Genomic DNA, 15,570 nt, shown 5'->3' on the forward strand with positions numbered 1-15,570 from the left:
CACACACACACACACACTTAAGCTTAAAAGAGCTTTGAAGTGAGAGGACACACCCCCTGATGTCAGCCACATCCTGTGTAAACATCAACCTGGTGTAAGACCCTACACGAAGGGGATATGCGGACACGATTACTCCTTTCTACTATTCAATAACCCCACCTCATTTGCATACTTATCTGTGCTGACAACCTAGAAACTACATGCTTCATAGCCCTATCAGCTTAGCAACAGCAGCAATGCACCATTTTAGGGACCCCATGCAAGGTCCTATAACACATTTCGGTCACATACTATAAAATGCTTTTTTTCCTATTTATTTTTTTTTTATTTTCTATTAAGCATGTTTGTGCATTGTGGCACATAGCGCAAACATATCAAGATTATTAAAAAATAAATTATTTGGAGATTCCAAGATGGTGGTTGTCTAGAAAACACCCTCTCCACAAAGCTCCCATCCATCTAACTGAAAATTAGTTCTAAAGCCAGCAAACATCGGAAAAAGGACTAAATTAATAGGGAAGAATGGGTACTCATACAGCTGCTAACCTGCCTGAGTAGCAAAACCAAGATTTCAATGGATTAACTGCTTTCTTTTCTTTCTGACCATCCTTGACACGATCTACCAGATGTAAATAAGAGGCCTGGAAAGCATCAGCACTTTGACAGAGGACAGCATCTACATGGGTCAAGCCAAGTAGCTCTGATAAAATGCCTAAAGAGCTGGAAGGCATGGAAACTCAAATTTCAAAAACCAAATTATCTGTCATTGCTTCACTTGAAAAGGAGGTTATATCCAAAAGGCAGAAAACTTCCAAACTTCAACAGGAGCAATCCAAGGACAATACTAAACAAAAGTCGGAAAATACCATCTACATGGATGAACTCAAAACGGCCTCTTACCACTTCAAACTGCAGTGCAAGGTTTTCCTGAACAACTTTCAAGATTTGGAAATACAATTAATCAGATTGCAGAGTGCTTGGATTTAGTGGAAGAAAAAAACAAGGCAAACGAACATCAGCTGGAATTATTAAAAAAAACTGAGCACCAAAAACATGGCAATAACCGACTTAAAACAAAAAGTCCTAGACTTGGAAGCGAGAAGTAGGTGAAATAACATTATTGTTAGAGGACTTCCAGAAATCTTTGAACAGAATCAGCTTATCCCGATACTCAAACAAATATTCCATGCTATTTTACAATGGGATAGTGGTACCAGTGAGATTATAATCAAAAGAGCTCACCGTGCACTCTACAGAAAAAAAGCACTGTTAATCCAAGAATAATATACGCCAAACTCATCAATTATCAAGATGCACACGATATTTTATCTGCCTTCAAAAAGCAAAAATATTTTAAGCGGAATGGTCACGCGATTTCTCTTTCACAAGATCTGCCTCTGGAAATTAAAGAAAGGCGCTGCAAGTTATCTCCATATTGTGCAGATCTCATCAAGCACAAAGTGAAGTTTCAGATGAGATTCCCTAGCATATTAACTTTTCTCCATAATGAAGAAAAATATACCATAGACTCACCTAGAGAAGCCAAATCTGTTTTTGTGAAGTGTTTTGGTAAAGCACCTGAATCTTAACCAAAGGATCCTTGTAGTGCCTTCACTCTTGAAAAAAAGAAGAAACGGGAAAAAAAAAAAAAGAAAAGAAAAAAAAAATCCGGTAATTGTACAGTTATGCCTAGGAACAAAAACTCTTATGCAATTTAGACATCAGGAGCCCTTAAAAGACAACAACTTCCGAATTTAAAGGATGTCGCCTTAAGAGGAACTCCCCTCTATACCGGACTCATCAGTGATCGAGGATTTCCAGCATCTTTTTTTTTCTTTTTAGTGTGAAATTAAACCCTTTTTCAACACAGTACTGGCGTGGCTGTCATCGAAGTGAATATTTAACTGTTAACCAATTTTCACCAGCTTGTATGATTTCACAGGCAAATCGAATGATTTACAACTTTGGGGTTAACTTAGCTTATCAAACAAGTAAGACATTGTACTTCCTTTTTTTTAGCTCTAGCACGAGCAGTCCTGACCCAGAAGAATAGATTATTATATGAAACAGAGCACGAACCAACTTTTTATTTTTACCTCAATGGTTAATGTAAGCAAAAGTGGTTAATTCTGACAATGTTAAGGTCCCCTTACTCATCTCCCTAATTTTAGCAGCGTGTCATGATTGGAACAACACTTATCAGTGAGTTAAGGGGAAACAAATGTTTGATGCTCCACATGTAATGATAATTTCTAGCTAATAGCTCATTCTTTAAATTTAAGTCTTGGATTATTCGGATTGTTGAACAAATTATTCTCTTGCTATGTTTATTAGTGCATCTAATTTTGTAAAGTTCTGAACTAGTGAAGACTAAATCTACTAATTTTAAATATGTTGTTAATGTCTGCCATGCACGAGTCTTAAATACAGTGTAGTGACTATAGATCAACTATTCATATTAACAGGCTAGCTACGAAGTTTTTTGATTTTTATAAAGCTTAGTGCTTGTTTTTCTACCAGAAACCTGGAGTGAGGAGTTCAAATTTTACCCTTGCTTTAACTTTCCTGTGTTGAACTAATCAGTTTGTGCAAAATGTCCTGAACTATCTAAGTTTATTCTACAAAGTTAATCACAGGCTCTTCCCTATTTTGGAATTCCAGCTATTGCTGGATATCATTCTATATAGTTCTGCATTTATTGTCCTTTTTATATATACTAGCAAGATTCAGGATGTGATGCTTAATCAGCTTTTTTACTTGCAGACTAGTTTTCCTTTTTAGACCATTAGGATATATACTACATCTCTGCTATATATTGATCTAATATTTCAGCCATCTGATATCTCATGATGCTACAGACTTTTAACTGGCAGAGCGTTCATCTAGGAACAATGTGGATGTCCTAAGTAGGTTAGTAGATGGCGACGTTTGGGATCAATATAGTGATGTACATAGAGTGTAGATATAGTTGTCTAACAAAATGGATAGTTTTACTCTTAACCAGAATTTGCATTTTAACTGTTGATAATTAGTCAATAATTTTAACAATATCTCTTTCTACTTTCTTTCTCTTTCAAATAAAGTGGACAAGTGGGTATGCACAGGGGTAGTTTTGAAAGAGTTTTGTGCTGCACTACTGTCAAATGACCCAGTTTTACATACCATAAAATCCTCCTTGGATCATCCAAAAATGTATCTTGATTCTTGTCATCCCAATTCCATCCCATCTCCTAGATTAATGCTTCAATTAAGAATATGTGTAGTCTGTGGAAGTTAAGCTCCTGGAACGTAAGAGGGTTACATGATAAAAATAAAAGAAAATTGCTGATGCACTTACTTCTGAAATCAGAAGCAAATACCTGTTTTGTTGAAGAAACACATATGGATAAAGAGGAATGGGCGAGTGAGAAGAATAGGAAATGGATAAAAGACATAATTTCTTCAGGGGACAGCTCTAACTCTAAAGGAGTAAGCAACTATTATTAAGAACTTACTACAGATCTTAATTGTAGATCTTTGAATTGACCCTGGGGGTAGATGGTGTTACTTTTCATCTATGAACCCTTTCCTTGACAAACCAACCCTATTTCTGAATGTTTATGGTCCATGTGTTAGACAATAAGACTTTATCCTAAAAATTTATAACATATTAGCTAACTTTCCTAACCATTATTATATTCTGGGGGAGATTGGAACGCTGTAAGAGATCCAGAATCGGACCGTTCCAGTAAATCCAAATCATACAATGTACAAGCCTCTTTGACTTTGGCTGACCTTATGTCAGTTTATGGTCTTGTTGATCCCATCTCTTTTGGGGAGGAGGTTTAAAAAAATAACAGTTATACATATTTTTCTAAATGTCACAATTCTTGGTCACGTCTGGATTTTTTTCTAATTTCAGAAGAATGAATAAAATGGAAAATAAATTATCTAGCTAAACCTAGGTTTCTCTCAGACCATTCGAATATTAATTACCTTAATTATAAGCTTTGCACAAAATTCACCCAATATAACTAGTGGCTGTAACTGGTCTTTAAATAATAACCTACTGTATAATCCAGAAGTGACTAAGGAAATTCTTACAACCCTAGCTGAATTTGATGCGGGCCTAAATAGCATATATATCCCATATGATATACAGTGGGCTTCATGTAAAGCAGTAATCAGAGGAATACTTATTCAGAAAGCCACTTATCTTAAGAAAATGAGGAAAGAAAAAGAGAGTTGTCTACTATCTGAAATTGGGGAACTAAATAGGAAATACCAAGAGACTCAAACCCCAGATATGGAATGTCTAATAGTAAATAAAAAAAAAGAACTATTTGATTTACACCAATTCAATTACTCATTGCAGGAATTGAAATTCACAGCTAAGTACTCTGAATGGATGCAAACCCCCTCTAAAGCTTTAGCTAAATTAATTGAAAATAAATGGAGACCCCTAGGATATCCCTTATCTACCATCAAGATAAAACATATAAACCAGACCTACAAATTATACAGCTATTTCACCAAGTTTACTCTGACATCTACACAGGTAATGATAAAAAAACCCTGATTTCAGACATAGAGGGGTATCTTGGCAACCTCATATTCCCAAAATTAAATGAAGCTTAAAAAGCGATTCTATCTGCCCCACTGAATCAACAGGAAATATTAGATGCCTTTGGTAATCTCAAATTAGGAAAGGCTCCAGGCCCAGATGGATATACTCCGGACTTTTATAAAACCTTCAAACATAACCTGGCTCCTATCTTGCTTAAACTATATAATTGTATCTCCCGCAATGGCATTTTGGATCATTACATAAGCAATTCAAAGACCATACTTATCCCTAAAAACAACATGGATAAATCGAATCTGAATAGCTATAGACCAATTTCACTGATGAATGTTGATATCAAAAGTTTATCATCTCTATTGACGGAAAGACTTAAAAAAGTTATACCCTCCCTAATTTCCCAGGAACAATCAGGTTTTATGTGCAATAGACATACTTGGGATAATACCTTGACCCTAGAAACTATGATTAAACTTGCTGAAAATGATCAAAATCCGAGGTATGCTCTTATATTAGATGCATGTAAAGCATTTGATAGGGTTAACTGGAGGTTCCTGTTTGCAACATTATCCCATTTTGATATTCCCATAGATTTCATTGACATAATTAAGAAGTTATATAATAGTTCATATACATGCTTATTTATTAATAAAAACTATTCCAAGCCAATAAAAATCTCCAGTGGAACAAGGCAAGGCTGTCCACTTTCTCCCCTCCTTTTCAACCTTTATCTGGAGCCCTTTTTTCTGTTCCTTACGCAAAAGGCATACCATTCAATACCCAAATCTAGCATAATAAAATAGGTCTGGCCCCCTTTGCGGATGATCTTAACATATACTTTGAACATCCCAACACAGATCTCGAGAAATTGGTCATAGCTCTAAATTCCTTTTCAAGCATCTCTGACTATAAAATTAATCAGAAATAATCTTATATTTTCCTCATTAATCCTGCAAGTCACAAGGAAAACTACTTCCTAAATTCCCCTTTCAACATGGTCTATTCATTTAAATATCTAGGAATTTTCTACAATCATTCCTACTCCTCCATTATGCATTGTAATGCACTGAAACTATGGGCAGAGATCTCACAGGATATGTCTAGATGGCAACAGATGAAACTAACCATGTTGTCAAAAACAGCCATCATTAAAATGAATATCCTTCTGAAGCTTTTGTATCATCTCAATGCGTCTTTTTCCATCATTCCAACTAACTTTTTCACTAAGATGCATAAAACATTTGCAAAATTCATCTGGTATCCTAAAGCGGTTAGAGTTTCATACCAAAAGCTTATAATACCGAATGATAGAGGAGGACTTGGCTTGCCAGACTTACAACTTTATTATAAGATCATATGTGCTAATAGAGTCATTTCATTTTCAAATTACTATGAAGGTAGTGAGTCATGGACACCCTTTTGGAGTAAGATGTGGCATAATCATGTAACTAGCAACAAATTTAACCCCAAAGCGCTTCCCTTCTTGGAGACGACACTCCTTAGAAAAATTAATATTAACTATGTACTGAAGGAGAAACTTAAAGCTTTTCAAGATATATTTAAACCACTTAAGCTTGATAAAGTACTTCTCCTATTTCAACCTATTCATCTAAAACCTAATCTAAAAATGAGCAATAACATGATTAATCTAGCAGACTACCCTCTAATAAGACACTGCACACTTTGGGACAGTTATAAATTTAGGGACAGTTCACTCTCGGATCTGCAAGATATATTAAGTACACGATAATACTACATCAGATAAGAGAAATAACCACATTTCTTTTCAAGGGTATAAGACTGATGAAACTGAAGTTAATCATGTTAGAGATATATTGAAAGCTCTCTCTAGGAAGAAAAACATGTTAGTCTTGTCCCATAAATACATATATTTAATCAAATACTAAAAGAGACTTATTTACTCAAAATTTTGGGATCAACAAGGTTCTGTCCTCTCGGAAGAACAAAAACTAACAGCTATTAAATCCATCCTTAAAATGTCCCCCTTTAAAAAAACTTATATATACACAATTTATGATTAATAATAATTCATACTTTACTCCTTCTATCTTAAATAAATTTAACTCTAAAGTTTCTCCTGCATGTCCCTGTTGTTCCTACCCTAAGGCTGATATTCTCCATGTTATGCGGTTCTGTAGATACTCATACAGTATCTGGTGTTCTCTGAAAGTGCGATTGGACAAAATGGGTTGCCACAAATCTACCCTTTCTTGGGAAATGGTGATACTTCACATCACTGACCTTAAACTCTCCAACTTGAAACTGCACGTCTTAATCACACTTTGTCTTTTAGTTAAATTCTACATAACCAAAAATTGGCTTGATCGCACTAGGTTGTCTTGGAAGGGCTTTAGAACCATGGCGATTAAATATATAACCTCCCAAAAGCTTATTATTAGAAGTACTAATAAACGCATTTACTTCCAAAAACTGTGGAATACCCTCTTCGAACATATTTTCAGTAATTAGATGGCTGATGGTAAAGAATATTACACTATTTAAACTTTACCTCTCTTTCTATTTCTTTCCTGTCTTTCTCTATCCTTTGGTCCAAGGATATATTTGATGTTTTTTCCTTTCCTAATTCTCTTATAAAATAAATATGATGATTATTATGTTATTAATTTTTTTTAAGCTCAGATTATATTATTCCTTGATTTATCAATGTAGTCAAGCAACACAATTGCAATATTTTGTATATACTTGTTTTAAGTTTTATTCTTATGTTTGATTTTGATCCTCTCTGTCTTTACATTGAACATGTGAAAACTGCAAGGTATATGGTTTGTATATGTTGCAAAAATAATAAATTTCTATTGGAAAAAATGAATAAATAATTTAACTTATTTCCTTTAATCTTTCTGACATACAGACTAATAGTTTTGCTCATATGTGTATATGGTCTTACATTTTTAGGGGATTTATGTCCACATTTCTATAGTTATACACCCCTCTTTTGTCTGTCTAGACTCCTGTACATGGAATTTTTCTGCATACACTACAGACACTGACACGGGGTCTGAACAGATGCATTTCTGTTTGTTGGATGGTTTCAGTTGTTTTGTTTGTACCCCTTAACACCAGCTCTGTGGGAAGAAAATATTTTGAGAAGCTTGGCATAGCTGTTGCTAACTTAAATGCTGTCTTTCTGGCTGAGATCAACTTAATTTTGATTTTGACTCCTAAGTGGATAATGGCAGATTCTGGATTATAAAATTTTACTAAAAGGAGGATGATACTCTAATGATGCAGTTTAAAAGCTCGTGATCTGAGTAAAAGTGCACTTGTGCTGTAACTGGCAGCTATTATGTTTTTGTAGTGATAAAAACAGTATTGTTCATTTTGCATGTACAGCATGTATAAACCTATAGGTTTTGTTTACCATTGCCCATATTTTACCTGTATTGTATTCAGAATTAGGGGTGATTATGGGAAGGACTTAGTCTAATTTCCATATAACAAAGTTAATTTTTAGTTATTTTCTTGCTTTGAAAGTTAAGAAAGTTGGAGAATTTTTTCAATGTTTTGTTCAGCATGATGGCTGAAACATTTTTCGACTCACACACCTAATAGTTTATTCTCTGTTAAATGCCTTTGACCATTGTTGATGTATTGAAGTCAGTAGCACAAGTCTATGAAATCTTTTTGTAGGCTGTTTTGGTAACATTGAGAGATTAACTTACTTATTAATCAAGTTCATTCAAAACAAAGTTTTAAAAGTTTTATAAGCCTTACACATTTTACCAAACCAAGTTGTTTTTGCTTTCATGTAAGTGTTTTATATGTTTCAAATTTTTTTTAGACTTTTGTATCATTTACTATGTAGCAGTGGAACTGTAATGTGTAAGAATTTGATCATGTGACTTATACTCCTTTAAAAGTGCCTGATTGCATTTTATCATTCGTTCTGATGAAGTCTTTTTTATGGAGTGAAAGTGCTTAACTCTTACTTTTCAGAATAAATACTACTGTTTGAGAGCCTTCCTGTAGATCCATTGTTCTCTGCTGCTTGGTCGACGTACAGAAATGTTGCTCTTCTTCAGAGTAAGTACAACTTTTACATTGTGATAGATGTAATTACGCAGAGTAGGATGGTAATAAAATGATCTGATGCTGGTACAGAAAAATGTAACACTATTGGGGCACTTTAACTGCTCACACATTGTGGGAGACTGCTTTATGTTTGCTTGTAATTTAGTCTTCATCCCTCATGCTACTGCATCTAATTTCATTTCTTAGGTAGTGGCACAGTTTGTTCCAAAATGTCAGGTATTCTCTATTGCTTCTAACATCTTGCAGGAGAGAATTCTAAGCAGCTGGTGCCAACTTTGCAAAGCATAAGGGTCTTTCACCCAGTGCTTTTTTAAAGGGTTATCTGAGGGTAGATCCTTGTTTGTAGATCTTAGGGAGTATGTTACAATACTTAAACAGATCTTTAATTCCATGAGAGGACAGTGGCTGCAATGCAATAATTTAAAAGGTATTGAGTTGAGGTGGAAGGAGGCCCTAACAATTACTGGAAGCTGGCTGACCCTTGGAAATGTTATACAATATTGTTTTTTGTTGCTTGAAAAGGTGATAAAGCAGCATATCTTATTTGTGGTAGTCTAGAAGGTACTTATGTTGTGAGAGGATGTCACTGCTGGTACTGGAAAGCAGTATTCTCGTTAAGGAATTTGCATATTGAAACCTATGGATTATCCAGTTTCACTTGTTAAACTGTGGATGTACTTAGAAACTTGATGTTACTTGCCACAGGGTTTGGTCAGTGTGGGAGATGAATGTTGATCAAAAGGTGAACCAGGGAATCTTTGTTGAATTACTGATAGGTTGAAATTGCCTTTGGGCATATAAGCTTTAGAATAAGGTTGTAGAGTACTTTATGGTAAGAGTCAAAATGCTTCACTGCAGATTTGCTGCAATTAATAACTAAATCATTTTCCAATAACCATTTCAATAGGAAGGTGGAGGCTATGTGCATGGTCTCACAGCCTGTCAAGGAAGGAGTTTGAACTAAGGATCGTAATATCAAATATGTAGACTGCATTTTTGTAGCCTATGTTTGGCTCCATTCAGCTGATCCTCCTAACTTGTCCTACTGTTTCCAACCCATGGTAGGGGTCAATGAGCATATTGAGGCCAGGAGCTGCATTATACTGTTGTTGGGTCATTTTTTTTTATTTAATTCCCAGCATACCTCTCAATCTGTAGAAACTAAAAATAGAAATGCCTTTGAAAAGTAGGTACATCCACTTTAAAATCTTGATAGCTGATAAGTGTAAAGTTTGAATACCAAATAGCATATAACTCTTGCTGCTTCCAGTAGGAATGCTGGATACTATCCAGAAACATGTATTAAAAAAAAAACAGTAACCATGTGAAATGTTGGAACCCACTTCAGTGAGTCCCAATATATGGAAACCAAATTCCTGAAAAAGCAGACTTGCATATACCAAGTCCAAGATGGTAATTTCATGTAATATTCCCTTTTCTCCGAGTTATGGAAATACACACACACACACACACACACACACACACACACACATGCACACACATATATATATATATATATATATATATATATATATATATATATAAGTTTGAGTCAGGGGGTGGAGGCCTTGCAAAAAACAAGTTTAAGGGAGAATGGCAATGTTTGACATTCACTCTTCTCCTGTATTTTTGGTCTTTTTGGGGGAGGTGTCAACATGCAGCATTACAAGTGCCAAAAATTTAACAAGGAGCCTTAAAATACAGGGCATAACAAAAATGATGGAAACATATGAGCACATTATCAAAGATATAGTGTAAAATCTGTAGAATTTAATGAACTTCATTTCAAAATTCTACCACACAAAGTTATTTATTTTTTGTTTCTGAAAAAGGGAGATGTAAGATGTGTGCCCTCTTCCTTTAAATTATTGTTACCACTAGTATGTTGCATGTGTAGTGTTATTAGGGCAGATTCATAAAATTATGTGAAAAAGTAAATCAAGCCCAAAACTAGGAACATATCTCCAAAAACAGGTACAGCTGAGAGGTCTGATTCCCAGACCCTAACATGCACCTGGCAACACACTATAGGTGCAATGTGCAATGGCCATCAGTGCTATCCTGCCTATCACTTCCACAAGGGGTTGACCTCAAAAAACACCTATATATGTAGAGTACAGCTGATACAGGAAGATTGTTTATTTAGTCATTTACAAAAGGAGAAAATGATTGGCATCTTAGGATTGATCATTATGTGACCCCTGCTTGGAATGTGCTATTTTCCAAAGCTGAGTTGCCGTTGATGACTGTGAAAGTCCTGTTAGTGAGGTAAGAAGAAAACTGTTTTACTGTGCAGTTGCTAAAGCTGAAATTAATGACATTTAGCAGTTGGTGTGACTGTCTGTTTCAAAGCTACTTTTATGCTCAAGTAATAACCTTTGTAATGTAGCTGTTTTCCATTTCCTAGAGTTAAATACAAAATATGTCACAGTGTGTTGCACTGAGTGACTATGGGCTGATGAGTGATTCTGATTATGAATATCACATCTGTCCACAGCACCCTGCTAATGTCCTCCAAGAAGTCTCTAGTATGCAGTAGAGAGGAAGCAATCTAACAGGCAGGGCAGAAGCATTTCAGCAGGTGGTAACAAAAGGAGTCCACTCAGTCTACCTGATATCATATAAGACAGAAATAAGAAGATCTTAACATTAATGTCTTGAAGAAAGAAGGCAGAACAACAACATGACAAAAAAAGCAAAAAACATGTAATATGCTTGGGGAATCCATGGAGACTAAATGGGTGCCATCTCTCAAAGACAGATGTATATGATAATGAACAAGCAAACAAAATGTTCAGTTTTAATGTGGAAACCTCAGAGGACTTACTTGGAAGCAATATTTGCAAATGGGTGATGGATGAATAAAACAGCTTTCTTGAATAAATCCATACATCCATCCACAACACCTTTTCCCATTTTTACACATGAAGTTGGGATGTCACTTCAACAGTGACAATCATCTAGAGCCACACATTCGTATGTGCACTCACATGTATACATTCAAAAAAGAAGTGACTTTAAGAAATTATGGGTTATATATAAAGTCAGGTTATGAGAACTCTTTTGACGGTAAGCACTTGAGTAAGTAGGACCTACAGCTTATCCTATAAATAATGGTCAGACTAGGATAGCCATGTGAATCTGTGTTTCTGTTTGGGGCTACTTGGAAAGGTTATACAGTTTCTGATTCTCTCCTTCCTTCCTCAGGGAAACAGACAAAGAAAATTGAGAGCATACATACATACAGTCATGTTAATTTGTACTTACACTCATAAGTAGATCACATATTGCATATATCTATATGTGCTCTTGAAACATGCCAGATGCTTTTTATACAATCTACATGTATCACCTGTATACTGCACAAAAACAGTGACTAAGGAATCATACCTCTCAACTGTCCAGATTTTTGCAGAACGTCCAGAGTTTTGCCTCATATCTTAGGTCTGCTCCTCGTCATATGTGTGCTATTCTGACAAATCACTGAGGACTGAAGTCACTAAATAATGACATATATTTTTGAGTTTCAGACTTCATATTCTTCTGATAATGCATGGTAACACAAATTCTGTTATTCTAGCAACTTTCTAGGTTTATAAAAACAATGTTTAAAATATGTCCCTAGTTTTGGACCCTATCAAGATTTCTGGTGTTAAAAGGTTGAAAAGTATGGGAAAGCTGGATTCACTTGTTGTACCCCTAGTGCTGTCACTTCAGCAACTGAGATTTGTGTCACTGGCATTGCAGATGGCATCCATCCAAGTCCATTGTAGGTTTTCTTCAGTGGATGCAGAACTGGAAGCATACCTCTCAACTGTTAGAACAATAAATCTGGTCAAAGCCATAAAATGTGGGGGGACAAACGCCCAAAAATGGGGCTAGTTTTTAAATATTGTTCTTACAAACTTAGAAAGTTGATACAATAACAGGTTTTACGTTAGTATGAAATTTCTGTAACAGGTTTTGCATTAGTATGAAATTTCTGAAAGGTATGAAGTCTGAAACTCAAATGTCTCATTATTTTCTGACTTCAGTCTTTAATGATTTGCCAGTGAGTTGCCAGAAAACCACACTTTTATAAAAAAACAGACTAAAACTATGGGGAAAAAATCTGGACATTCTGCAAAGATCTGTATAGTTCAGAGTTATGACTGGAAGCGCTTGTGCACTGCTTGCAGTTTACTTTGTGCTGTGAAAGAGTACATTATTGTGTGCTACTGTTTCCTTAAGAGATCCATTTGGGGGCAGGCTTTAACAAAATGTTTATTTTAGCACCTCCCATCATGCTGCAATCTCTGAATATTTATAAGCTAGTGAGGGACAAATTTGGGAGATGAACAGACAGGAAGTAAATTACAGCTAATAACTGGTAAACATAGAACTGGGAAATGGACATGCTGGAGGAGCTTGTTTGCAATGAACTTTTTTAATTCCTGGTCTTAAAAATCCAGTGATTTTCCTCATCTTGTAGTAATCCCAGTTGTGAAGAATTCACTCTGCTAGCAGTTTGGAAGCTTGATTTTTTTTTTTTTTCCGGTAAGGAAGTAGGACTGCATACTGAAGAAGACTGACCATGACACTGACGGTAAGACTGTATTATTTACTGTGTGTGCACAAATGGCATTCTGTGGGTATGTGTGGTTAGTTCTCAATTGTCTTTGTGTTTCCCAAATGGTGTGATCAGTGACACTAAGATAACAGACCACAGTAAAATACTTAGGTGAAACACTGTTAAAATGCATCTGTCACGTAAAATGGTCTGTGTAGAGCATTTAAATATTACAGAAGTTACAAGAATATTTGAGGGGAAATTGACTTTGTGTATTGAAGGGGAATTTTTACTTTAGTACACACATGGTGAGGTGATCATGTTAGTATTTTAATTAGGCTTGTCACAAGGATAGACAGATTCACAAAAGCCTTGATCATTGTTATGAGGAATGGATTTTTCTCAAACCCCATAGTATTCTGAATTAAAATAGAGTATTTTTAATGTAGCAAAAGTGCAAACGTGTTGGTGAAATTCATGGTGTGAAACAAAAATCGATGCAAACCAGAAAAAAATGCAGTTGCAAGTGTCTATTCCTTTCTTAGTCCAGTAGCTAAACCATAGGACAAGTTTTAACTAAGCAGCAGTTTCCTTTTATCAAATACTTCTCTGTTTATTTATTTTTGAGAACCACATAAGTGCACTAACTGTACGGCAATCTTTTCTCAACATGGTGCAGGATTTTAGAGAAGGATAAGGGTCCAAAACATTATAAATGTTGTGTAAGTTTATTTATTTATTTATTTATTTATTTATTTACATTTGTTGACTGGGAGTGTCCGACTGGACTTAGGTCCATTTTCAGCGGAGGCCCAGGGAGAAAAGCTCCACAGTTAAAATAAACAGACAGTAGTTACATTGGATTACATAGCGGTTAATACATTGGATTACATAGCGATTAACAATTTGATTAACATAGCAATTAATTACAAACATATTTACAGATGAAGAACATAGTACATCAGTAGACAACTAGAATCTTTATCTGCGAAGTTCATAACAGGCATTAACAAATGTTACAATAAGAAGTTCCTGCTGTATAATGAGTACTAGGCTTATGAGCATCTGAGCTTGCTATAATCAAGGTAGTTGGTGGGGTGGAAAGAAAAGGTATTTCTTTATAAGGTCATGATTTAAATTGCATATAGCTGGGCTTAATTTTTGCTGTCATGAAGTGGAAGAATGCATTTTATGTAACCATCATTCTTCAGTTACATAATTTTCTGACCCCCCCCCCCCCCTCCACACACACACTCACACAGCCACACAGCATACATTGGAAAGTAAAACTTTCTGCCGTTTCAACATGAGCTGGTATATTTTAACTCACACCCTTCTCTCCATGCTGATCACATGCATATACACACAATCAAACAATAGCACAAAAAATGCATAAAAGGATCCACATCTCCTGAGATAACACACTTCAGCAAAATCCAAACAGTAAAAAGTACTGAAGCTGTCAATCAGTTTAACTATTAGAATGTAATTTTGTTTTTAGTTTAAAAAAGGTTTCCATGCACAGTTAAATTCATTTAGAAAGAGAGTTAGCAGTTACTTCAGTTTGTTACATGAACATATGTTTAACAGAAGTCTTATAATAAAATGAAACATGCATATGTTCTTGCATAGAATATTATTTAATAAGAAAATGAAACAAATGCTGCTAGTATCTAAGTGTATTTCTTTTCTGTGATGCACAGCAATCCCATATTATTTTTTTATCCGTCAGTCCATTTCAGTCATCTTGCTGACTGAATTTGCATATTGTTATGCAGCTTGATAGAACATTCGTATTATTCATTTGAAACCTGACACCATCTGCCTTTGAGTTGGGGTGGGGGGATGCTAATGTCTGGGAATGGTATACCATGTCTTGTTGTGTATTGTGAATGTTCAGCAGTACCAGGAGAAATGGGCATTTCTAGCAGTATTGGCAGAAGCCATCTCCTAATTCAGATGTATATCGGGTAGGGTTAGTCATGTCATAAGTCAAAGTTCATGGACAAGCAACTACAGAAGGCATCATGCATTTCTGATCTCCTTCAGATGCTGACTCTTTTTTAGATGTTTAACTGGCAGATTTACCCATGTCACTCACAGAGACAACCATTAAGCCCATAAGGAAATGGATTTGTTTACATAATGATTTGAAGTTTACAGTAAGCAGGGGGATGTAACAGGTACTTAGAAGACATTCTGGAAAGGTTTTTTTCCTTCAGGTGTGTGACCAAGTTACTCAGATCTTGAAGTTTGCAGGCAGGTTGCTGTGACAGCTTCAGATATTTTAATCGGTATTTGGAAACTGTTGCACCTCCTTCAGATATATAATAGATAAGAGTATGCATATTAAAGAGTGTGCCAGGTTAACATTACATTGACATAT

The 15,570-nt window shown here is 35.4% G+C and overlaps 1 protein-coding gene across 2 annotated transcripts in view; it reads left to right on the forward strand.

Moving 5' to 3' along the window:
• The first annotated feature begins 12,959 nt into the window (after nucleotides 1-12,959).
• The window catches only part of LOC122799152 (zinc finger protein 26-like), a 206,275-nt gene continuing 203,664 nt past the window's right edge, over nucleotides 12,960-15,570 (forward strand). For both annotated transcript variants that reach the window (XM_044068035.1, XM_044068037.1), the window contains exon 1: nucleotides 12,960-13,220. In XM_044068035.1, the coding sequence (XP_043923970.1) occupies nucleotides 13,209-13,220 (12 nt within the window). In that variant the 5' untranslated portion in view covers nucleotides 12,960-13,208. The remainder of the gene's footprint in view (nucleotides 13,221-15,570) is intronic.

The sequence above is a fragment of the Protopterus annectens genome, chromosome 4.part0 (genome assembly GCF_019279795.1).
Source record: "Protopterus annectens isolate FY-2018-M chromosome 4.part0, PAN1.0, whole genome shotgun sequence".
Classification (NCBI taxonomy): Eukaryota; Metazoa; Chordata; order Ceratodontiformes; family Protopteridae; genus Protopterus; species Protopterus annectens.